The 24,648-nt window shown below is 42.8% G+C and overlaps 1 protein-coding gene across 1 annotated transcript; it reads left to right on the top strand.

Moving 5' to 3' along the window:
- Positions 1–763: 763 nt before the first annotated feature.
- LOC115140541 (solute carrier family 2, facilitated glucose transporter member 11-like) lies at positions 764–21,156 on the top strand. Its single transcript, XM_029678868.2, has 12 exons — positions 764–988; positions 1,527–1,625; positions 2,459–2,619; positions 2,791–2,915; positions 3,069–3,198; positions 3,312–3,460; positions 4,031–4,218; positions 14,930–15,040; positions 17,428–17,529; positions 18,170–18,245; positions 18,377–18,504; positions 18,907–21,156. The coding sequence occupies exons 1-12, from the start codon at positions 920–922 to the stop codon at positions 19,102–19,104; spliced, it is 1,536 nt and encodes a 511-aa protein (XP_029534728.1). The 5' UTR covers positions 764–919; the 3' UTR covers positions 19,105–21,156.
- The last annotated feature ends 3,492 nt before the right edge of the window (positions 21,157–24,648 follow it).

Raw genomic sequence — 24,648 nt, 5'->3', positions numbered from 1 at the left:
AACAGTGGAATGACCATCCTGCTGACCAAGAAGGGGCTTATGAGCTTTTCTGGTCACTTGACTTCACAAACAATGAGGTCTTTATAATCAAAAAGGAAAATTGCCACACTGATGACCATAAAATAGGTCAAATCCAATAACTCAATATACCTCTTCTTTGTTTTTGTGCATGGTTTTCAAGTAGGACCTGGGCTATACCTTTGAAATTGCACCTTTCATAGGCCTACTGATAGCACAGAGTAGCCTAAAGGAATGCTGTCAAGAGTTCATCAAACACTTTCATACAAGTGATAATAACACAGCCTAGGCTACAATGGAATCATCACACCTACAACTAGTATGGGTGTGACCAGACCATAAATAGCCTAGGTTTAATCCATAAGTAGGCTGCAGTTGCTTTACTTGAATAAATAGTGCCTTTTTAGTTGTTGGGCTCAATGAACGAAATTCAAAATGGATAGCAATGAAGTGTCTGCAGATTTAAAGAAAGAGGTAGGCCTTTTATTCATGAGAAAGGTAAAAATAGCCTACTGCTTGATGAAGATATCCGCACAAAATGTATTATCTGTAACCGATGTGTGATAGAGAAATGTGTTTCATGGCATATTTAATAGTTACTGTGTCTAAAGAGTGCAGAGTTTCCCACTCGTAAAAAAGAGAGAAGTCTGTAATGCAATGTTATGCTCCGACGAGGGTACACTGGGTCATCCAAGGAACAACTGATCAATTGTATTATCCTCACCATATTTATGGGGCAGCCCGACCACATCCTCGAAAGGCACTCCACTTGAGGATGAGTGGTCTACATTAGCCTAGGAGAGAGCAACTTTTTCACTTAGCCTTTGGCTAGACAGAAAAACCTGTGTACAGTCTGAAGTTGGACATACTGTAAGATAAAAAACAAAAAGCAGGACTCAAAATGACTAAAGGAGATACGGAATATCAATTTTTGCTTGAAGGAAGCAAAGAAACAAAAGAGAAAATTAAGGTATGCATAATAATAATAATAATGATAATAATAATGAAGAAGAAGAAGTGTTATTGCTATATTAGTAATAATAACAACAGTAATAACACATGTATTGTTATTATTATTATTGGTGTTGTTGTTATTATTATTGTCATTAGTGTGAATTATAAGTTATATTTAATCAATGATAAATAATAAATACATGGATTATAATACATATCTTGTTTTAAACTAACTAAGCCCACTGTTTTTGGTGTCCTTCACCTGCAAACAGGGACTCCAATTATTACAAAGTTATTTAAAGAAACCAATAGCCTATTTCATTGTCTACACTTGGCTATTGTAATTATTAACCTAAGCTAAAATATATTTGATATGTATTTGTGCCTCATTTGAACGTCTAACAGCTATCTAATAGCAAAATATGACCGTGATTGGGCTACACCCGTGAGAGTTGTCCTTTTTCTGTTCAATGCTGAAAGTTGAAAAGTACAGCACAGAATCTGAACATATCATCTGATGCTAAACCACCAATTATGTGTGTTATTCGTTTCAGCGTCCGAACAAATCCCTTCTACTGGCAGTTTGTGCAGCTTGCATTGGAGGAACCTTTCAATATGGTTATAATATTTCAATCATCAATGCCCCCACCAAGGTAAGACATTATGGTCAATATGTGTCTACTTAAAAAGGGGGGTCTGAAGTTGCTACATCCACTTTGGGACTTAATTAAGGATATGGACCTACTTATTCCTTAAGAATGTAACTTGTAAATGCCCCCTAGTTCAACTGCTGTACCCCGTCACAACCCAAAATGTGAGATCATTTTATTCCAATGTTTGTAAACAAAGTCAATGTAAACACTGTATAGCCTTAAAACATGGTTTAAACTATCATTTGTATGTCGTGGATGGTCAGGCATTGCATCAATAGCTCTGTCTATGAATTTGAGCTTGGTTACATTTATCCAGACCCCTCCCTCAGCTTTTTACTGAAACAGTAGAGGGTTATTACATTTTGTCATTGTTTCAACCGCAGATTGCTCCTTTAAGTTTAATATACTTAGATGGCTAAATAGAACATGTTTTGGTGTTATTGAATTCATGAGAAGGTAATACTGACATTGGGTAATCATTTGTAGTCTGTCCTCATTGAACCATGTCTGTGTGTTCAGAAAACAGTCCGTCTAAGCAGTCACACACAGCCCTGGAGGCTCCATGTAAATCTTAGGGCACATTTACAAGGGAATCATGACAACAGCAAAAAATAACACTCACAAGCATGTAACATGTAACCCTTTTGAGTAAAAAGAGATGAATTCTACCATGTCATTTCAGTATTGTGCAACTGCTGTGTGTTGGTACATTTCTCAAACACATTCAGAGGTATAATACGTTCTTAAGTCATGCAAATTACAATTCCATTTCAGCTGTGAGCAGTGCATCTGCTTTTCAAGGCTATGTTGAGTTAGGGGTGCTTTTTCTCCAGTCTGTGCAGAATTTCATCAACCAAACCTGGCTGGAGCGCTATGATGAGGACATCTCAGAGCAATACCTCACTCTCCTGTGGTCCAACATCGTGTCCATTTTCACAATAGGAGGATTCATTGGAGCAACTATAGGTGGAACACTGGCCATTCGATTTGGGAGGTATAAAGAAGTGTTTTGTTAATAGTGGCTTGAATCCTCATTTGGATATTTGTGTTTACACATAGGCTATTACTGTTTTGGCAATAGCCATTAGACTGCATGCATTTTTATCCCGCCAAACAAGGCACTTTCAATACAAGTTTAATTAACGGCAATTATTCTGTGTCAAAGAAAGGGGACACTAATGATGAACAACGCATTTGCCTTACTGGCTGCTCTGTTGATGGGCCTGAGCTACCCCACTGGATTATTTGAACTGCTCATCGTTGGACGATTTTTCACAGGAGTAAATGCGGGTAAATATGTCAGTCAAGGGAAGTGTTGACATCAGCAGTTTGCAGTCTTTATTTCTTAGCTGGATGTGTTGAAAAATGTATATTTATTGAAGGTTTTGTCTTGTCTGTAAGTTAATGTGCCACACTTTGTTCTAATAATATGCTGATTGCCAGGTATCGGCATATGCGTTCAGCCACTGTATCTGGGGGAAATCGCCCCAAGGGCACTTCGTGGTGCCATGGCAATGGGGACTTCTATTTTCATCACCGGGGGCATCCTTACTGGACAGGTGATTGGGCTTAAGTAAGTTTAAATCATCCTGGACTATTGCCTACTAACTTCCAGAGTACCTTGAAATGAAGACTGTGCATAACGTATTGTGTAGGTTCCTATAATGAGTGTCTATGATCCTGCAGGGAGCTCCTCGGTAAAGAAGAACACTGGCCCATCCTGCTCTCCACCACCTGTATCCCAGCGTTCCTGCAGCTCCTCATACTGCCCTGGTTCCCAGAGAGCCCTCGCTACCTGTTGATCGACAGAGGGGATGACGTTGGATGTAGAAAAGGTATGTTCCAATCACATGTCAAAATATCTACCATAATATCTACCACATAAGGACTGACAACAGTCATCGTGCTGAAAACTATTGGGACAGAAAACAGTTGTTTTAGCGAAAAAGCAGGATCCAAGTGTGCAAACCGAAATTGTAACGTAACCTACGATCATTCATCTAAAAAAACAGAGCCGACCTGTGTCACTCCGTACCTGAACATTGATTTGACATGATGGAAAGTTTGGAGGGGGTGATGATTCTTCCTTTATCTGAGATCAGAAGGGTCGGGAAACATAAATTATACAAATCTTTCCCCTTGAGAGACATACTGGGTCAAGCACATGACTGCAGTGCATACTGTAACAGCAAGTTACACTGCGAATAGGCAATGTCTCTCATTAGTCACACAATCCTTGCTAATCAAATAAATACCTCTGTGTATCCCACTGTGTCTGTCTGGTTTGGTTTTGTTACGCTGGCTGGGTGAACGAGTGGATTCCTGTTATGAGTGTGAGGGATAATAAATGAAGCGTGGAGTGGAAAGAGACCATGTGAGCTGTGTCTTGTGTTTCCTGTGGACAGCGATGAAGCAACTCCACGGCACAGATAACTTTGATCGCGAGCGGGAGGACATGGAGAGGGAGAGGGTCAGCGCCATTGGCATTAAACCCAAGAAGCCCTGGCAGCTGTTCATGGACCGCAGCCTCCGCTGGCAAGTCCTCACCATCATCCTGCTCAACGCTGCCCAGCAGCTCAACGGCATCAACGCTGTATGTTAGCAACAGACCACATTTCCACACATGACCCTATGTCCCCTCGGGGGTGCAACGTTTATCAGTATGAACTCAAATCAGAAGAGGTTGGTTTAAATGTACAATATTCCATTCACAGAACTCTCATGTTAAATGAATATACATGCAGGACATCCAGATTGTTATAGGGCATACACGGTGGCGGATCTAGCTTGTATGGCTCCCTGGGCGACCTTTTATTCTCTGTTCTGAACGTACTAGACAACCAGTTCTTTTAGCCTACTCCTCCTCTGTTCCTTGGGTGATGTGTAGGTTAATCCAGGCCCTGCGGTGCCTAGCTCCACTTCCATTCCCCAGGCGCTCTCATTTGTTGACTTCTGTAACCGTAAAAGCCTTGGTTTCATGCATGTTAACATTAGAAGCCTCCTCCCTAAGTTTGTTTTATTCACTGCCCTAGCACACTCTGCGAACCCGGATGTCCTAGCCGTGTCTGAATCCTGGTTTAGGAAGACCACCAAAAACCCTGAACTTTCCATCCCTATCTATAAAATTTTCTGACAAGATAGAACTGCCAAAGGGGGCGAAGTTGCAATCTACTGCAGGGATAACCTGCAGAGTTCTGTCTTACTATCCAGGTCTGTGCCCAAACAATTTGAGATTCTACTTTTAAAAGTCCACCTCTCCAGAAACAAGTCTCTTACCATTGCCACTTGCTATAGACCACCTGCCCCCAGCTGTGCCCTGGACACCATATATGAATTGATTGCCCCCCATCTATCTTCAGAGCTCGTGCTGTTAGGTAACCTAGACTAGGACATGCTTAACACTCCGACCATCCTACAATCTAAACTTGATGCTCTCAATCTCACACAAATTATCAATGAACCCACCAGGTACAACCCCAAATCTGTAAACACGGGCACCCTCATAGATATCATCCTAACCAACCTGCCCTCCAAATACACCCCTGCTGTCTTCAACCAGGACATCAGCGATCACTGCCTCATTGCCTGCATCCGTAATGGGTCTGCGGTCAAGCAAACGCTCCCTAAAACACTTCAGCGAGCAGGCCTTTCTAATCAACCTGGCCCGGGTATCCTGGAAGGATATAGACCTCATTCCGTCAGTAGAGGATGCCTGGTTTTTATTTAAAAGTGCTTTCCTCACCATCTTAAATAAGCATGCCCCATTCAAAAAATGTAGAACCAGGAACAGATATAGCCTTTGTTTCACTCCAGACCTGACTGCCCTCGACCAGCACAAAAACATCCTGTGGCGTACTGCAGTAGCATCGAATAGCCCCCGAGATATGCAACTTTTCAGGGAAGTTAGGAACCAATATACTGTGACGACCCTCCCACTCTTGTCTGCCGTATTCTGTCTTTGTTCTTGTTTCCTTATTAGGATGCTGGTGGGCGGAGTTGGGAGGGTCGTCAGCTACATGGGAAACACCTGGGCCAGGTGTCTCCCAGGATAAATATACCTCTTCCACATTCATGGAGGAGACTCTCTCCATGCAGACACCTTTATAGATGTGGTTGTTTTTCTTGGTTGTTTGCTTTGGAACCTTTCAACACCCTGCATTATCACATTCATGCAAAACACTCACTTACACTACTGACTACTGATTACAGACACCATTGTAATTTATACTTAGTTACTTATTTAATAAATATATATTTTATTACTCCTTATCTCCACATTGTCTCCCTTTTGTTACGGGCTTTGAGCCGGTTCGTGACAAGTGGGGGCTCATCCGGGATATTTGAACTATTGGTTTGGGAGACCGTGAAGGTACGTGTTTGGTTTGCATATTTTGTTTGAGTTTGATAGGCCCAGTATTGGTTGCCTTTGTTGTTTGGTTTGTGTGCTGTGTTGGAGAGAGTATAATGGTTAGTTTCCAGGCCCTGCCTAGCCTGAACTCTTGTTCTACTTTCTGTTGGGACGTCAGTCTGAGGTGAGTAATCTGCTGTGTACCTCGGTGGGAGATTTGGGTAGGGTAGTGGAACTTGCTACCCGGAGCTATAGCCTTTTTCCCCTGATAGGTTTAGCGACGTGTTTCATTTTTTGGAATATGTTGGGCATGGTTAATGTTTGTTATTTTTGTGTGGTGTCTGTGGACTGAGCAGTTGTCTTCGGCACATCCGTGGCTTGGTGGAATTTGCCAGCATGCTGGGGAGTTCTATTTCCTTGCCAGCGGGCTACAGTGCGTAAATTCCCACCGCAAATCTGCACGAAGACTAGGGTTGAGTTATTGTAGGTTTTGGGGAAGCTCCGTATCTCATCTCTCTTCTGTGGTGCTCAGGGTGATTGTCAATTCTCGGGTTGTGGTCTGGTGTGCTCAGCAGAAGGGAAGAGCGAGATTTTTTTGTGTGTGATTATGGCGTCTTATGTAGATAAGTTCATTCGCTCTCCATCAGAGGAATTGTTAGATTTAGGTACTAAAGAACAGCTGTTAAAGGTCGCGGAACACTACGAGGTTGAGATTAGTGATAAACGTCTAAAGAATTATATTAGGTTGATATTGAAGGCCAATCTGATGGAGTGGTATTCTTGAAGTTACCACTGGGCCAGCCTCTGCTGAGGATTTGTCGTCTCCCCATAACGTTACAATGGCCATTCCATCGGTTAGTCCTAGTAGCCTTCTTTTTGAACAGCAGAAAGAACTGCTTTTGTTACAGCTGGAGCATGATCGTGAGAAGCTAGAGCATGATCGTGAGAAGCTAGCGCATGATCGTGTAAAATATGAAAAGGAATTGGCATTTAAACAAGATATGGAGCGTGCTAAAATCAAGTTGCAACAAGAACGTATAGAGTTGGTTAGGGAAGGAAAGATCTCAGGGGAGAGTTTGTTTTGGGAAGGTGACCCAGATTTACCTAGGGGTAGTTCCGCTTTTGGTCGTGCCCCAGAGACATTTGATATTGTTGGGAACTTACGGTTATTGCCTCGGTTTAATGAAAGGGACCCCGAGACATTCTTTTCGTTGTTTGAGCGGGTTGCTGACGCTAGGAGTTGGCCTGATTCTGACCGCACTTTAATGTTGCAGTGTGTGCTGACTGGTAAAGCGCATGAAGCATATTCAGCTCTTAGTGTACACGACAGTGCCAGTTATGATAAAGTTAAAACGGCTGTGTTACAGATTTATGAATTGGTCCCTGAGGCTTACCGCCAACGATTTAGAACTTTAAAAAGGGATGATAACCAGACTCATGTTGAGTTTGCGCGACAGTTATCTTTACAGTTTAATCGCTGGTGTTCCGCCTCTGCAGTAGTGACGTTCCAAGGGCTGTGTGATCTGATTATGTTAGAGCAATTTAAGGACACAATTCCTGATCGTATTGCCACGTATATTAATGAACAGAAAGTAAAGAATGTTGCTGAAGCTGCGGTTTTGGCGGACGAGTATGTGTTGACTCACAAAAGTGTCTTTGTAGAGCCCCGTATTCGGAAAGAGTGGGGGGTTCGGATAGATTTGGGCTTCGCTCACCGAGATACTTTGGTTCTCGGGCAGAGTTCTATTCAACTAGGGTTGAGCCTGACTCCCATGGTAAAGCTGACTTTGGGCAGGAGTGTCACTACTGTCAAGGTTCAGGTCATTGGAAAAACGAATGTCCACTTCTCAGGTCAAAGGGTGCTTACGCTAAATCTAAGCCTACTGCGTTAGCTGCACCTGTTCCACATCAGTTCATTCATGACTCATTTCCTCAGGCCCAGGAGAATGTGAAAGTCCATATTGATCCAGACTATTTACCTTTCATTACGGAAGGTTTTGTGTCTATGTTAGGAAGTAAAGACCTAGTGCCAGTGAAGATCCTGAGAGACACAGGTGCCTCTGAATCATTTGTGTTGGAGTCTGTGTTACCCTTTTCTGCTGAGACTGATTCGGGGAATAGTGTTCTAATTAGGGGAATAGGTTTGAACACTCTGTCAGTTCCATTGCATAAACTGATGTTGGATTGTGGGCTGGTGAAGTTGTAGTGGGTGTGCGTCCTTCGTTGCCTATTGAGGGTATCGATGTTAACCTTGGGAATAACTTGGCTGGTGAGCGTGTATGGCCTGTCGTGTTTCCATCTCTAGTGGTTTCCACTAAGCCGTCATTTGTTGGGATTCCTGATGAGTGTACAGAGTTTCCCAGAGGTGTTCTCTGCGTGTGCAGTGACACGTTCTATGAGCCGTGGCGAACTGGTCACTGCGCCGACTAATGATAATAATACAAAGTATGTCACTGTTTTCCCTGTTATCCCGTTATCTGTAACCCGCTCAGATCTAATCAATGCGCAACGGGATGACCCCACGTTGGAAGAGTTGCGTGATCAAATTGTGCCTATAGAACAGTTGGGAGATGTCGCCCATGGCTATTTTCTCCAAGAGGATGTCCTGATGAGAAAGTGGGTGTCTCATGATAGTGTTTTTCTGGGGGAGGCAATTAGTCAGGTTGTTGTACCAGTTAAGCTTCGTGAGTTGGTGTTGGAAACTTCTCACAGCGACGTTGCTGGACATATGGGGGTGAGGAAAACCTACAATCGCATATTAAGACATTTCTTTTGGCCTAGATTAAAGAGGGACGTTTCTGATTTTATCAAAACTTGTCACACGTCAATTAACTGGTAAGCCTAATCAAGCTATTAAACCAGTACCATTGTTTCCTATTCCTGTACTCAGCCAACCTTTTGAGTATCTGATTATTGACTGTGTGGGTCCTCTGCCTCGTTCTAAAAAGGGTAGCAGTTACCTGTTCACTGTGATGTGTCAGACCACTAGGTTTCCTGCTGCCTATCCTCTCCGATCTATCACGACTAAATCGGTGTTAAAAGCTTTGACTCAGTTTCTCTCATTGTTTGGAATCCCTAAGGTCATTCAGAGTGATCAAGGATCTAATTTTACCTCTAATCTGTTTGGTCAGGTTCTTCAACAGCTCCATATTAAACACAATTTGTCTAGCGCCTATCACGCGCAAAGTCAAGGAGCACTGGAACGTTTCCATCAAACACTTAAGTCTTTGTTGAGAGCTTATTGTACTGAGATGGATAAGGATTGGGAGGAGGGGTTGCCTTGGTTACTGTTAGCCGCTAGGGAAGTTTCACAGGAGAGCACAGGTTTCAGTCCAAATGACCTTGTGTTTGGACATAGGGTGCGTGGACTTTTATCTGTTCTCCAGGATGACTGGAAGTCTCCCGAGCCTCAGTCCCTGTTATCGTATGTGTGTGATTTCCGGCGACGGCTGTACGCCGCTGGTGAAATGGCTAAAGAGAAGTTATCATCTTCACAGGAGAGGATGAAGGGCATATTTGATCGCCGAACTGAGCCTCGTCACTTTAGTTCAGGTGACCAGGTTCTTGCTCTGCTGCCAATTGTTGGTTCTCCTTTTCAAGCAAAGTTTCAAGGTCCATATACAGTGGTGCACCAGTACACTGAGCAAAATTATCTAGTTGCCACTCCAGAACGGAGGAAAGCACACCAGCTGTGCCATGTAAATCTGTTAAAACCCTATTATGCACGTTCCTCTGAGACTGAACAGTGGGATTCTACAGAGGACGGTAAACCTGTTCTTTTGGCTGATACCGTTGTTTCCTTGGGTTCTTGTCGTGCTAGATCTGTGCATGAGGAGGAAGATGTTCCTGTTCCTGACGATTGTATATTGCAGGGTAGATTGAAAAATTCAGAAACACTGGATATTTTAGACAGTCTTCTCACTCACCTAACTGTTGATGGGCGGAAAGAGATGGTTGGTCTGATTCAGAGATTTCCAGGTTTGTTTTCTGATACACCTACACGTACAAACTTAATAGAACATGATATTGACATTGGAGGTGCTGACCCCATTCGTCAGCGGTTCTATAGAGTTTCTTCAGAGAAACTACGTTGTCTGGATGCTGAGGTCAAGTACATGCTGGAGAGTAAGATAGCAGAGCCTTCTTTCTCCAGTTGGGCTTCTCCCTGTATCTTGGTCGTTGTAAAGTTGTGAGTTGTACAAATTAAGAAGGACCCTGATGTTCTTTTCGTTGGAGCTTGTAGCTGGTTGTCTTTTGTGCCATGTTCCTGAATGTTTACGTGACTGACCATTGTTTCGGGTTGTCATGTTCTATCTTTCCTGTCTGTTCCCTCCTGGTCTTGTGTTCTTCTTTCCTCTTAAAATATTGCTTCCTATGCACAAAGGTTGCTGAGGTCTGGGGAGGAGGAGGAGGTTGGTTGGTGGAGGTGTGAACACATAACCCCTCGTCAATTTGGGACGCAGGGGCCTGTGTCAATTTGGGACGCAGGGGCCTGTGTCAATTTGGGACGCAGGGGCCTGTGTCAATTTGGGACGCAGGGGCCTGTGTCAATTTGGGACGCGGGAGGCCGGTATGTTCCGGGGTCCTTGTTGGTCCCCGGTTTTATGGGGGGGGAATGTGACGACCCTCCCACTCTTGTCTGCCGTATTCTGTCTTTGTTCTTGTTTCCTTATTAGGATGCCGGTGGGCGGAGTTGGGAGGGTCGTCAGCTACATGGGAAACACCTGGGCCAGGTGTCTCCCAGGATAAATATACCTCTTCCACATTCATGGAGGAGACTCTCTCCATGCAGACACCTTTATAGATGTGGTTGTTTTTCTTGGTGTTTTTTTTGGTTTGCTTTGGAACCTTTCAACACCCTGCATTATCACATTCATGCAAAACACTCTCTTACACTACTGACTACTGATTACAGACACCATTGTAATTTATACTTAGTTACTTATTTAATAAATATATATTTTATTACTCCTTATCTCCACGTTGTCTCCCTTTTGTTACGGGCTTTGAGCCGGTTCGTGACAATACACAGGCAGTTAGGAAAGCAAAGGCTAGCTTTATCAAACAGAAATTTGCATCCTGAGGCACTTACTCCAAAAATGTATGGGACACTAAAGTCCATGGAGAATAAGAGCACCTCCTCCCAGCTGCCCACTGCACTGAGAATTTCAATAAGCATTTTTCCACCTGGCTACTCCTACCCCGGTCAACAGCCCTGCACCACTCACTGCAACTTGCCCAAGCCTCTCCCATTTCTCCTTCACCCAAAACCAGATAGCTGATGTTCTGATAGAGCTGCAAAATCTGGACCCCTACAAATCAGCAGGGCTAGACAATCTGGACCCTCTCTTCCTAAAATTATAAGCCGAAATTGTTGCAATCCCTATTACTAGCTTGTTCAACCTCTCTTTTATATTGTCTGAGATCCCCAAAGATTGGAAAGCTGCCACGGTCATCCCCCTCTACAAAGGGGGAGAACCTCTAGACCCAACCTGCTACAGACCTATATCTATCCTACTCTGCCTTTCTAAGGTCTTCGAAAGCAGACAGTTCACCGACCATTTAGAATTCCACTGTACCTTCTCCTCTATGCAATCTGGTTTCCGAGCTGGTCATGGGTGCACCTCAGCCACGCTCAAGGTCCTAAACGATATCATAACCACCAAGAGACAATACTGTGCAGCTGTATTCATTGACCTGGCCAAGGCTTTCGACTCTGTCAATTACCACATTCTTATCGGCAGACTCAACAGCCTTGGTTTCTCAAATGACTGCCTCGCCTGGTTCACCAACTACCTCTGACAGAGTTCAGTGTGTCAAATCGGAGGGCCTGTTGTCCGGACCTCTGGCAGTCTCTATGGGGGTGCCACAGGGTTCAATTCTCAGACCAACTCTTTTCTCTGTATACATCAATGATGTCGCTCTCGCTGCTGGTGATTCTCTGATCCACCTCTACGCAGACGACACCACTCTTTATACTTCTGGCCCTTCTTTGGACATTGTGTTAACTAACCTCCAGACGAGCTTCAATGCCATACAACTCTCCTTCCGTGGCCTCCAACTGCTCTTAAATGCAAGCAAAACTAAATGCATGCTCTTCAACTGATCGCTGCCCACACCTACCCAGCCATCCAGCATCACTACTCTGGACGGTTCTGACTTTCAGACTCACATTAAGCATCTCCAATCCAAAATTAAATCTAGAACCAGCTTCCTATTTCGCAACAAAGCATCCTTCACTCATGCTGCCAAACATACCCTCGTAAAACTGACCATCCTACCGATCCTCAACTTCGGCGATGTCATTTACAAAATAGCCTCCAACACTCTACTCAGTAAATTGGATGCAGTTTATCACAGTGCCATCCGTATTGTCACCAAAGCCCCATACACTACCCACCACTGCGACCTGAAAGCTCTCGTTTGCTGGCCCTTGCTTCATATCCGTCGCCAAACCCACTGGCTCCAGGTCATCTATAAGACGTTGCTAGGTAAAGCCCTGTCTTATCTCAGCTCACTGGTCACCATAGCAGCACCCAACCGCAGCATGCGCTCCAGCAGGTATAATTCCCTGGTCACCCCCAAAGCCAATTCATCCTTCGGCCGCCTTTCCTTCCAGTTCTCTGCTGCCAATGACTGGAACGAACTGCAAAAATCATTGAAGCTGGAGACATGTCTAGCTGTCTAGCTTTAAGCACCAGCTGTCAGAGCAGCTCACAGATCACTGCACCTGTACATAGCCAATCCAACTAGCCTATTCATCACCATAGTGCTTCGATACCTGCATTGCTTGCTGCTGGGGTTTTAGGCTGGGTTTCTGTACAGCACTTTGAGATATCAGCTGATGTAAGAAGGTCTATAAAATACATTTGATTTGATATTGTTATATATTTCATTTATTTTGCTCCTTTGCGCCCCAGTACCGCTACTTGCACACTCATCTTCTGCACATCTATCACCCCAGTGTTTCATTTGCCATACTGTAATAATTTTGCCACTATGGCCTATTTATTGCCTCACTCATCTCATTTGCACACACTGTATATAGACTTTCTCTATTCTATTATTGACTGTATGTTTGTTTATTCCATGTGTAACTCTGTTGTTTGTGTCACACTGATTTGCTTTATCTTGGTCAGGTCACAGTTGTAAATGAGAACTTGTTCTCAACTAGGCTACCTGGTTAAATAAAGGTTGGTTAGGACATCTACTTTGTGCATGACACAAAGTAGATTATGACACACAAAGTAGATTATTTCACTTAATTTTTTCACATCATTCACTCTATCACAATTCCAGTGGGTCAGAAGTGTACATACACTAAGTTGACTGTGATTTTAAACTGCTTGGAAAATTCCAGAAAAGTATGTCATGGCTTTAGAAGCTTCTGATAGGCTAATTGACATCATTTGAGTCAATTGGAGGAGTATATGTGTATGCATTTCAAAGCCTACCTTCAATCTCAGTGCCTCTTTGCTTGAAATCATGGGAAAATCAAAAGAAATCAGCCAAGACCTCAATAAAAAATTGTAGACCTCAATTTCCAAACGCCTGAAGGTACCACGTTCATCTGTATAAACAATAGTACGCAAGTATAAACACCATTGGACCACGCAGCCATCATACCGCTCAGGAAGGAGACACGTTCTGTCTCCTAGAGATGAACGTACTTTGGTGCGAAAAGTGCAAATCAATCTTAGAACAACAGCAAATGACCTTGTGAAGATGCTGGAGGAAACAGGTACAAAAGTATCTATATCCACAGTAAAATTAGTCCTATATCGACATAACCTGATAGGCTGCTCAGCAAGGAAGAAACCACTGCTCCAAAACGGCCATAAAAAAACAGGCTATGGTTTGCAACTGCACATGTGGACAAAGATAATGATCTTTGGTGAAATGTCCTCTGGTCTGATGAAACAAAAATAGAAGAGTTTGGCCATAATGATCATCGCTATGTTTGGAGGAAAAAGGGGGAGGCTTGCAAGCCGAAGAATACCATCCCAACCGTGAAGCATGGCGGTGGCAGCATCATGTTGTGGTGGTGCTTTGCTGCAGGAGGGACTGGTGCACTTCACGAAATAGATGGCATCATGAGGAATGGAAAATGATGTGGACATATTGAAGAAACATCTCAAGACATCAGTCAGGAAGTTAAAGCTTGGTCGCAAATGGGTCTTCCAAATGGACAATGACCCCAAGCGTACTTCCAAAGCTGTGGCAAAATGGCTTAAGGACAACAAAGTCAAGGTATTGGAGTGGCCATCACAAAGCCCTGACCTCAATCCTATAGAAAATTTGTGGGCAGAACTGAAAAAGCATGTGCGAGCAAGGAGGCCTACAAACCTGACTCAGTTATGCCAGCTCTGTCAAGAGGAATGGGCCAAAAATCACCCAACTTATTGTGGGAAATTGTGGAAGGCTACCCGAAACATTTGACCCAAGTTAAACAATTTAAAAGCAATGCTACAAAATACTAATTGACTGTATGTAAACTTCTGACCCGCTGGGAATGTGATGAAAGACATAAAAGCTGAAAAAAAAACATTCTCTCTACTATTATTCTGACATTTCACATGTCACATTAATATAAAGTGATGATCCTAACTGACCTAAAACAGGGACTTTTTACTAGGATTAAATGTCAGGAATTGTGAAAAACTGAGTTTAAATGTATTTGGCTAAGGTGTTTGTAAACTTCCGACTTCAACTGTGGTATGATATGGTATACACCAGGTATAGGCAACTGGCTGCCGCCCCCCTTTTGTAGGCTTGCGGATCAACTCCCCCCAACAAAATTTTACTTAGGGGCCCAAAAGGCTAGGGCTCGTTCTGACTGCATGATGAGTTCAGATTTCAGCTCACCCCCATCAAAGTTGTCCATCCCTGTTATACACTATAGGGTATAGTGTGAAGGACCGGTGTTTAATTTGTTTTCTATCACTCTCTCTTGCAGATTTATTTTTATACAGATTATGTGTTTGAGGAGGCCGGAATTCCAGATGTCAACATACCCTACGTAACTGTGGGCACAGGAGCCTGTGAATGCCTCACTGCCCTTACCTGTGTGAGTGTCAACTATTGGTCATAGTACATACAGTACCATTCAACAGTAGATAGTTTTTCTTTATTTTTTACTATTTTCTACATTGTATTATAATAGTGAAGACATCAAAACTATGAAATAACACATATGGAATCATGTAGTAACCAAAAAAGTGTTAAACAAATCAAAATATATTTGAGATTTTAGATTCTTCAAAGTAGCCACCTTTTGCCTTGATGACAGCTTTGCACACTCTTTGCATTCTCTCAACCAGCTTGATGAGGTATTCACCTGGAATGCTTTTCCAACAGTCTTGAAGGAGTTCCCACATGCTGAGCACTTGTTGGCTGCTTTTCATTCACTCTGCGGTCCATCTCATCCCAAACCATCTCAATTGGGTTGAGGTTGGGTTATTGTGGAGGCCAGATCATCTGATGCAGCACTCCATCACTCTCCTTCTTGGTCAAATAGCCCTTACACAGCCTGGAGGTGTGTTTGGGTCATTGTCCTGTTGAAAAACAAATGATAGTCCCACTAAGCGCAAACCAGATTGGATGGTGTAACGCTGCAGAATGCTGTGGTAGCCTTGCTGATTTTGTGTGCCTTGAATTCTAAATAAATCACAGACAGTGTCACCTGCAAAGCACCCCCACACCATCACACCTCCTCCTCCATGCTTCATGGTGGAAGCACACATGCAGAGATCATCCGTTCACCTACTTTGCGTCTCAGAAAGACACGGCAGTTGGAACCAAAAAATCTCAAATTTGGACTCATCAGACCAAAGGACAAATTTCCACCGGTCTAATGTCCATTGCTTGTGTTTCTTGGCCCGAGCAAGTCTCTTCTTATTATCGGTGTCCTTTAGTAGTGGTTTCTTTGCAGAAAGTCAACCATGAAGGCCTGATTCACGCAGTCTCCACTGAACAGTTGATGTTGAAATGTGTCTGTTACTTGAACTCTGTGAAGCATTTATTTGGGCTGCAATTTCAGAGGCTGGTAACTCTACTGAACTTATCCTCTGGGTCTTCCTTTCCTGTGGTGGTCCGCATGAGAGCCAGTTTCATCATAGTGCTTGATGGTTTTTGTGACTGCACTTGAAGAAACTTTCAAAGGTTTTGACATTTTTCAGATTGACTGACCTTCATGTCTTAAAGTAATGATGGACTGTTGTTTCCCTTTGCTTATTTGAGCTGTTCTTGCTACAATATGGACTTGGTCTGTTACCAAATAGGGCTAATTTCTGTATACCACCCCTACCTTGTCAACTGATTGGCTCAAACGCATTACTTAATTCACTTTTAAACAAGGCACACCTGTTAATTTAAATGCATTCCAGGTGACTACTTGTCACTCATGCTCATGATGGCGCACACCTGTCACCATCGTTACACTCACCAGCGCGTCATCAGACTCACCTGGACTCCATCACCTCCTTGATTACCTTCCCTACATATGTCACTCCCTTTGGTTCCTTCCCCAGGTGTTATTATTTCAGTTTCATGTCTGTGTGCTCTTCGTGTTTCTTGTTTTGTATTATGTTCCATTTATTAAATATTCACTCCCTGTAATTGCTTCGAGACTCTCAGCGCACTCGTTACACTACCTCATGAAGCTGGTTGAGAGAATGTCAAGTGTGCAAAGCTGTCATCAAGGCAAAGGGTGTCTACTTTGAAGAGTTTCAAATATAACATATATTTAGATTTGTTTAACACTTTGATTTTGGTTATTACATGATTCCATATGTGTTATTTCATAGTTTTGACGTCTTCACTACTATTCTACAACGTAGAAAATAGTCAAAATAAAGAAGAATCCTGGAATGAGTAGGTGTGTCAACTTTTGACTGGTACTGTATATTTCCAAGTATTTAGTAGCATGCATGGAGTCCATCGTAGAGCGGAAATGTCATACAATCCCATGCCTCTTTGCATGGATTTATGAGTCTTTTAGAATCTTCGTTAATGACTGATCGCTAATTTCATCATGTTATGCTGGTATGACAGTATTGTTCTCATTGAATGCTCTGCTATGATTTACGTTACTATTCATCGAGTGGATTAACATATTTAAGATGTGTTGACTACAGCTGTAGGATCTTAATCCTGCAGCAACAGGAAATGTGAATTATGTGGATTTATAATTAATGGACATTTTTGTAGGAGTTGATACATTTTTCATAAGGGAAAATCAAGTTTGAAATTGTAAAGTCGAAATTACCACCTTCAGAAGCCTTTTAACCCTAAAATACACTACGTTTTAAAAATCCTGCATTAAAGGAAAATTCTCTTGCAACAGGTTAATCAAATTAATATCCTACATCTGTAGGTTATTTTAACTCCGATCTTATATTTCTCCACGATCTTATTCTTCTGCTGGTATGCCATATGAGATGCTGTGTCTTTCAGGGCATGCTGATCGAAACTCTGGGACGAAAAGTGCTTATCATCGGAGGGTACACCCTAATGGCTTTCTGGTGCATTTGCTTCACTCTGACCCTCACCTTCCAAGTAAAGTATCTTTGATCTAACAATTCCATTTCAGTCTCTTATTAATCAGAATAAGAGACCCGTGTTGCACTTAAGTTATGGTTGATTAAACCAACCCTTAAAAAGGTCCAATGTCGCCATTTGTATCTCAATATCAAATCATTTCTGGGTAACAAGCCCCAGTGCAGTCAAAAATGTGATTTTCCTGTGTTTTATATATATTTCCACACCATGAGGTTGGAATAATACGGTGACATTTGAAAAATGAGGATAATAAATGCCCTTTTGGTGTAAGTGTTAGGCTGATTTGGTAGGATGGAGTTTAGGCCTGGTCACATCACCCGGCAGTAAATTAGTTAATAGACCAATAAAAAAGAAAGTTCAAAACCTCTCTGCCAATAACAGATAGTTTTCAGTTTTCCACTCCACACTCTCAGACAGTCCTAGCAAAATTCTTGCTTTAGAAATTGCTCTATGCTAAGAAGCTATTTTTGTTTCTTTTTGACAATTGCAATTGAAAACAATCACAGTAAGGTACTTAATTGTTACCCATAAATGATTTGATATTGAGATAAAAATGGCGGCACTGGGCCTTTGGCTGGCCACTTTGAGAACACTAGTTTTCTATGATCGAATTGTTGTCTTCTTTCGTTGAACGCAGGGAGCAGGCGTATGGATGCCTTATCTTAGCATGGGATGCGTCTTTGCTTTCATACTCAGCTTTGGCTTGGGGCCAGGTAACCGACAGAACTTACTTATCGCTCATTTATGCCATTATTGCCAAACTTTGTGTGATCTGGCAACAATATTATTATCTGATTATAAATGTATTTGAAACTAACACTATACCTTCGCTTTGTCCTTGGAGGTGGGGTGACAAACATCTTGACCACAGAGTTATTCACACAAACCAGTCGGCCTGCCGCGTACATGATCGGAGGGTCCGTGAACTGGCTCAGCTTCTTCGTCATTGGCATGGTGTTTCCATTTATTGTGGTAGGTTCCAAGTGTTTACATCCGTGGTACTTAACCTTTAAATGAAGGAGTATGGTGTCGCAGCGGTCTAAGGCACTGCATCTCAGTGCAAGAGGCGTCACTACAGTCCCTGGTTCGAATCCAGGCTGTATCACACCCGGCCATGATTAGGAGTCCCATAGGGCGGCGCACTATTGGCCCAGCGTCATCCGGGTATGGCCAGGGTAGGCTGTCATTGTAAATAAGAATTTGTTCTTAACTGACTTGCCTAGTTAAATAAAAAATTAAAATAAATTGTGTAACAGTAGGTTATACAATACTAGAGTAGTTTGATCCGTACTGTCGATTGATATAAAATTAGGAGAGATGGCTGTTTTGAGAGCTGGTTCTAGATGGGTTTGGTCTGCTCTTTTACCTCCACAGACTAAGTTGCAGCAGTACTGTTTCCTGGTGTTCTTGGTGATATCTGTCTTGGTGGCTGTATACATATTCCTGGTAGTCCCTGAGACCAAGAACAAAACCTTCCTGGAGATCCATACCGAGTTCCAGTCCGGAGATAAGAGGAAGGCTTCAAAAGCAGATGACGGCCCAAGGACAACATTGTTGTCAACCCCTCTGTGAAACACAGCTCCAGTGTTTGCTGAAAGGACTTGTCAAACCTGTACCACATGACTTATTATTCAACAACTGGCAGTGCTATGAATATCTCATTGTCATATTGATACAAAGTTCCAGAATGTGTGTTCTTTGTCAGGGATTGTGAAGTGTAGACATTATAGTAATTGGAACACAGGAAACAACTAAATGAACTAGGTACTGTTAAAGGGATACTCTGGGATGTTGGCAATGAGGCCGTTTATCTACTTCCCCAGAGTCAGATGAACTCGGGGGTACCATTTTTATGTGTCTGTGTGCAGTTTAACATTAATTGCTAACTAGTGCTAGCGTAATTGCTAAATAACGTTAGCGCAATGACTTAAAGTCTAAGGGTATCTGCTAGCAGATACCATAGACTTACAGACATTATGCTAATCCAGACATTATGCTAATCTGACTCTGGGGAAGTAGATAAAAGGTCTCAAAGCCAAAATCCTTAAGTATCCCTTTAATGTTGCTGATAAGTCCAGATCAATGATTTATATACAGTGGGGCAAAAAAGTATTTAGTCAGCCACCAATTGTGCAAGTTCTCCCACTTAAAAAGATGAGAGAGGCCTGTAATTTTCATCATAGGTACACTTCAACTATGACAGACAAAATGAGAAAAGAAATCCAGAAAATCACATTGTAATTTGTAAGTCGCTCTGGATAAGAGCGTCTGCTAAATGACTTAAATGTAATGTAAATGTAGGATTTTTTATGAATTTAATTTGCAAATTATGGTGGAAAATAAGTATTTGGTCACCTACAAACAAGCAAGATTTCTGGCTCTCACAGACCTGTAACTTCTTCTTTAAGAGGCTCCTCTGTCCTCCACTTGTTACCTGTATTAGTGGCACCTGTTTGAACTTGTTATCAGTATAAAAGACACCTGTCCACAACCTCAAACAGTCACACTCCAAACTCCACTATGGCCAAGACAAAAGAGCTGTCAAAGGACACCAGAAACAAAATTGTAGACCTGCACCAGGCTGGGAAGACTGAATCTGCAATAGGTAAGCAGCTTGGTTTGAAGAAATCAACTGTGGCAGCAATTATTAGGAAATGGAAGACATACAAGACCACTGATAATCTCCCTCGATCTGGGGCTCCACGCAAGATCTCACCCCGTGGGGTCAAAATGATCACAAGAACGGTGAGTAAAAATCCCAGAACCACACAGGGGGACCTAGTGAATGACCTGCAGAGAGCTGGGACCAAAGTAACAAAGCCTACCATCAGTAACACACTACGCCACCAGGGACTTAAATCCTGCAGTGCCAGACGTGTCCCCCTGCTTAAGCCAGTACATGTCCAGGCCCATCTGAAGTTTGCTAGAGAGCATTTGGATGATCCAGAAGAAGATTGGGAGAATGTCATATGGTCAGATGAAACCAAAATATAACTTTTTGGTAAAAACTCACCTTGTCGTGTTTGGAGGACAAAGAATGCTGAGTTGCATCCAAAGAACACCATACCTACTGTGAAGCATGGGGGTGGAAACATCATGCTTTGGGGCTGTTTTTCTGCAAAGGGACCAGGACGACTGATCTGTGTAAAGGAAAGAATGAATGGGGCCATCTATCGTGAAATTTTGAGTGAAAACCTCCTTCCATCAGCAAGGGCATTGAAGATGAAACGTGGCTGGGTCTTTCAGCATGACAATGATCCCAAACACACCGCCCGGGCAACGAAGGAGTGGCTTCGCAAGAAGCATTTCAAGGTCCTGGAGTGGCCTAGCCAGTCTCCAGATCTCAACCCCATAGAAAATCTTTGGAGGGAGTTGAAAGTCTGTGTTGCCCAGCAACAGCCCCAAAACATCACTGCTCTAGAGGAGATCTGCATGGAGGAATGGGCCAAAATACCAGCAAAAGTGTGTGAAAACCTTGTGAAGACTTACAGAAAACGTTTGACCTCTGTCATTGCCAACAACGGGTATATAACAAAGTATTGAGAAACTTTTGTTGTTGACCAAATACTTATTTTCCACCATAATTTGCAAATAAATTCAGAAAAAATCCTACAATGTGATTTTCTGGATTGTTTTTCTTCTCATTTTGTCTGTCATAGTTGAAGTGTACCTATGATGAAAATGACAGGCCTCTCTCCTCTTTTTAAGTGGGAGAACTTGCACAATTGGTGGCTGACTAAATACTTTTTTGCCCCACTGTATGCATGAGATTTACATTTGACATTTTATTTATTTAGTGGACACTCTTGTTCAGAGAGACTTACTGTTAGTGTATTTTCCTCAATAATGTAGCTATCAGCAAAGTCAGAGCTAGTAAGGGGGAAAAAAGTCAAGTGTAAGTATTTGTTCACAAAAGGCTGTTTTTTTGGGGGGGGGGTGTCGGGGTGAGAGGGTCGGTGCTGTAGGATTATTTAAGATATTCTTCGAAGAGGTAGGGTTTTAGATGTTTTCTAAAGATGGACAGAGACTCTGCTGTCATAACTTCAGGGGGAAGCTCATTCCACCTTTGGGGTGCCAAGACAGAGAAGAGTAGAATGGTCTTGTAGTGGATGCGAGCTTCGACTGGAAGCCAGTGGAGTCTGCGGAGGAAGTTGAACACCAGGCGGGCTGCAGAGTTCTGGATAAGTTGCAGGGGTTTGATGGCACAAGCAGGGAGCCAACCAACAGCTAGTTGCAGTAGTCCAGATGGGAGATGACAAGTGCCTGGATTAGGACCTGCGCCACTTCCTGTGTGAAGTTTGGTCGTACTCTATGGCCATTATAGAGCATGAATCTACAGGAGTGAGTCACTGCTTTGATGTTTGCAGAGAACGAAAGGGTGTTGTCCAGTGTCCCGCCAAGGTTCTTTGCACTCTTGGAGGGAGTCAACCGTGATGGAGAGGACTTGGAGCGGGCAGGCCATCCCCGGGAGGAAGAGCAGCTCCATCTTGTCGAGGTTGAGCTTGAGGTGGTGGGCCAACATCCAAGCTGAGATATCGGCCAGGCTTGCAGAGATGCGTGTCGCCACCTGGGTGTCATGAGAAGGAGAGTAGTAGCTCAGTGTCATCCGCATAGCAATGATAGAGAGACCATTTGAAGATATGACAGAGCCGAGTTACTTAGTTTAAAGTGAGAAAAGGAAAGGGCCTAGAACCGAGCCCTTTGGACACCAGTCGTGAGAGTATGTGGTGCAGACACAGATCCTCTCCACGTCACCTGTAGGAGCGGCCTGCCACGTAGGATGCAATTCAAGAGTGTGCAGAGCCTGAGACATCCAGACCTGAGACGGTGGAGAGGAGGATCTGATGGTTCACGGTATCGAAAGCAGCAGATAGATCTAGGAGGATGAGAACAGAGGAGAGAGTCAGCTTTGGCAGTGCGGAGAGCCTTCGTGACACAGAGATCAGCAGTCTCAGTTGAGTGACCTGTCTTGAAGCCTGACTGGTTAGGGTCAACAAGATCGTTCTGAGAGAGATAGTGAGAGTTGGTCAGAGACCGCACGCTCAAGTGTTTTGTAAAGAAAAGATAGAGGGGATACTGATCTGTAGTTTTTGACATCCGATGAGTTGAGTGTTGGTTTCTTGAGGAGGGGAGCGACTCGAGTCATTTTGAAGTCAAAGGGGATACAGCCAGTGGTCAGGGATGAGTTGATCAGGGAAGTGAGGAATGGGAAAAGGTCTCCAGGGATGGTCTAGAGAAGGGAGGATGGGATGGGGTCAAGCGGGCAGGTTGTTGGGCGGTCCAGGGAGGAAAGAAAGCGGTCAAGGTGTAGGGTAGCTCTAAATGTGTGGGACCATTGGACTCAATAGGCTGAGTAAATGAGGAGTGGATGTCGTCAACCTTCTTTTCAAAGTGGTTAACAAAGTCGTCCGCCGAGAGGGAGGAAGAAGGAGGAGGGGTGGAGGATTAAGGAGGGAGGAGAAGGTGGAAAGTAGTTTCCTAGTGTTAGAGGCAAAAGCTTGAAATTTAGAGTGATAGAAAGTGGCTTTCGCAGCGGGTACAGAGGAAGAGAAGGTAGAAAAGAGGGAAAAAGATTATAGGTCCTCCAGAAGTTTAATTTCCCTCCATTTCTGCTCAGCTGCCCACAGCCCTGTTCTATAAGCTCGCATTGAGTTACTCAGTTACTCAACCTCTCTTTCCTTCCTCGAATAACTCTGAAGATGAACTCGGCAGAACCTACATAGAATGCAACATAGAATGCTCAAGTGTTGACTGACTCTTCTCTCATTTTCAATGCAGCAAACCATCGCTGTCACACCCGCCACTGACACGACTGCCGCTGAGGAAACAAATGACTGATAGGGGACGCTGTTTTGAAGCCAACTCCATCTTGGCACTCCCCCACCATTGTATAAAATATTTTAGAGGCTATATAAATGCATTTATTAATGTCTACATTTGTTTTTGCCATGTTTATTCTATTAGGCCCAGTAGTTGAAAACGTGATTTTCCTGTGTTTTACATATTTTTCCACACTATGATATTCAAATAACTCAGGGTAAAGATGAAGGAAAATGCCATAACGGGTATAGATACAAATAAAATAAGATACTACAGAAATTGAGGGATCAATTTTATATTGAAAACACAGATGGGAGATATATATTCCATGTGAATTAAAACAAGAAACCTAATATATTAATTCCTTGTCAATTAAAACAAGAAACTGATGCACCCCATGCTCAGTCTGTGCTTCATGCTTGCTGCTATATATACAGACATTTGCAAAGCTGTGATCTCAACTGATATCTCACAAACTAATGGCCAATTTTCGTAAAAGTACATTCTGAGAATGAGCCCCGTCCTGTTCATGCATTCCTATCGCACTGACAAAAGTCAACCTGCGAGTACGTCACAGCTAAAGATGGTAAAGCACAAGCTGAATGACTACCAGTCGGCAGGGCACTTTCTGCCATGTGCCCGGAAACTCTCCCCTAGGTCGTTCCTGGAAAAAAACTTAGTTCTCATTTAGAAGCCTAGTAATCACGCCTTTGTAATATTCGCATGGCGTTATCAGGTAAATTCATTAATCTAGGTTAAAGTAAATATACAATTTTAACTCACGGTGTATAACTTTAAGAATGTTGTTGTTTTTACAGCCATAATGTAAACTTTAAATAACGGAGCATGAACTACAAACATTTACTTACAAAATAGATTTTAAGCGTTCTTTTATACTAGAAAAAATGTCTTAAACCCTAAGCTAAAATGTAAAAAGAGTTGTGGGAAATCTGCCGCTCGACCATCCATTGATCACGCCCTGCACGACTTTTGTTTTGACTTTGTTGGTGACTATATAGCCTAAAGACCGTTCTCAAAGCAACAGAATATTGTGCTGGTAGCACGATCGCGGTTGTTTCTTTTCAAAACAAGAGTCCCCTGCAAAGACACACTAAATTGGGAATATCTATTTTTTTGCAGTCTAGTGCAGTAGAACTGTTTTTGAACAGCACTGCAACCACCTTTGAAAAATATATAATTTTACGTATTTTATTGTATATTGGATTATTTATACAATCATTTATTTTGAAAGTTTACATATACTGATATGTTGAAAGCTACTGTGTAGACTACACA

The sequence above is a fragment of the Oncorhynchus nerka genome, linkage group LG13 (genome assembly GCF_034236695.1).
Source record: "Oncorhynchus nerka isolate Pitt River linkage group LG13, Oner_Uvic_2.0, whole genome shotgun sequence".
Classification (NCBI taxonomy): Eukaryota; Metazoa; Chordata; class Actinopteri; order Salmoniformes; family Salmonidae; genus Oncorhynchus; species Oncorhynchus nerka.
Note: the sequence above shows the minus strand (reverse complement) of the source record. Positions and strands in the feature narration are given on the sequence as shown.

What these genes read in the sequence shown, in the direction of transcription:
- LOC115140541 (XM_029678868.2), top strand. Translation starts at nt 920, where the DNA reads ATGACTAAAGGAGATACGGAATATCAATTTTTGCTTGAAGGAAGCAAA. An exon ending in TGACGTTGGATGTAGAAAAG is followed by an intron (nt 3,461 to 4,030) that starts GTATGTTCCAAT and finishes TCCTGTGGACAG; the next exon opens with CGATGAAGCAACTCCACGGC. An exon ending in CAGCTTTGGCTTGGGGCCAG is followed by an intron (nt 18,246 to 18,376) that starts GTAACCGACAGA and finishes TTGTCCTTGGAG; the next exon opens with GTGGGGTGACAAACATCTTG.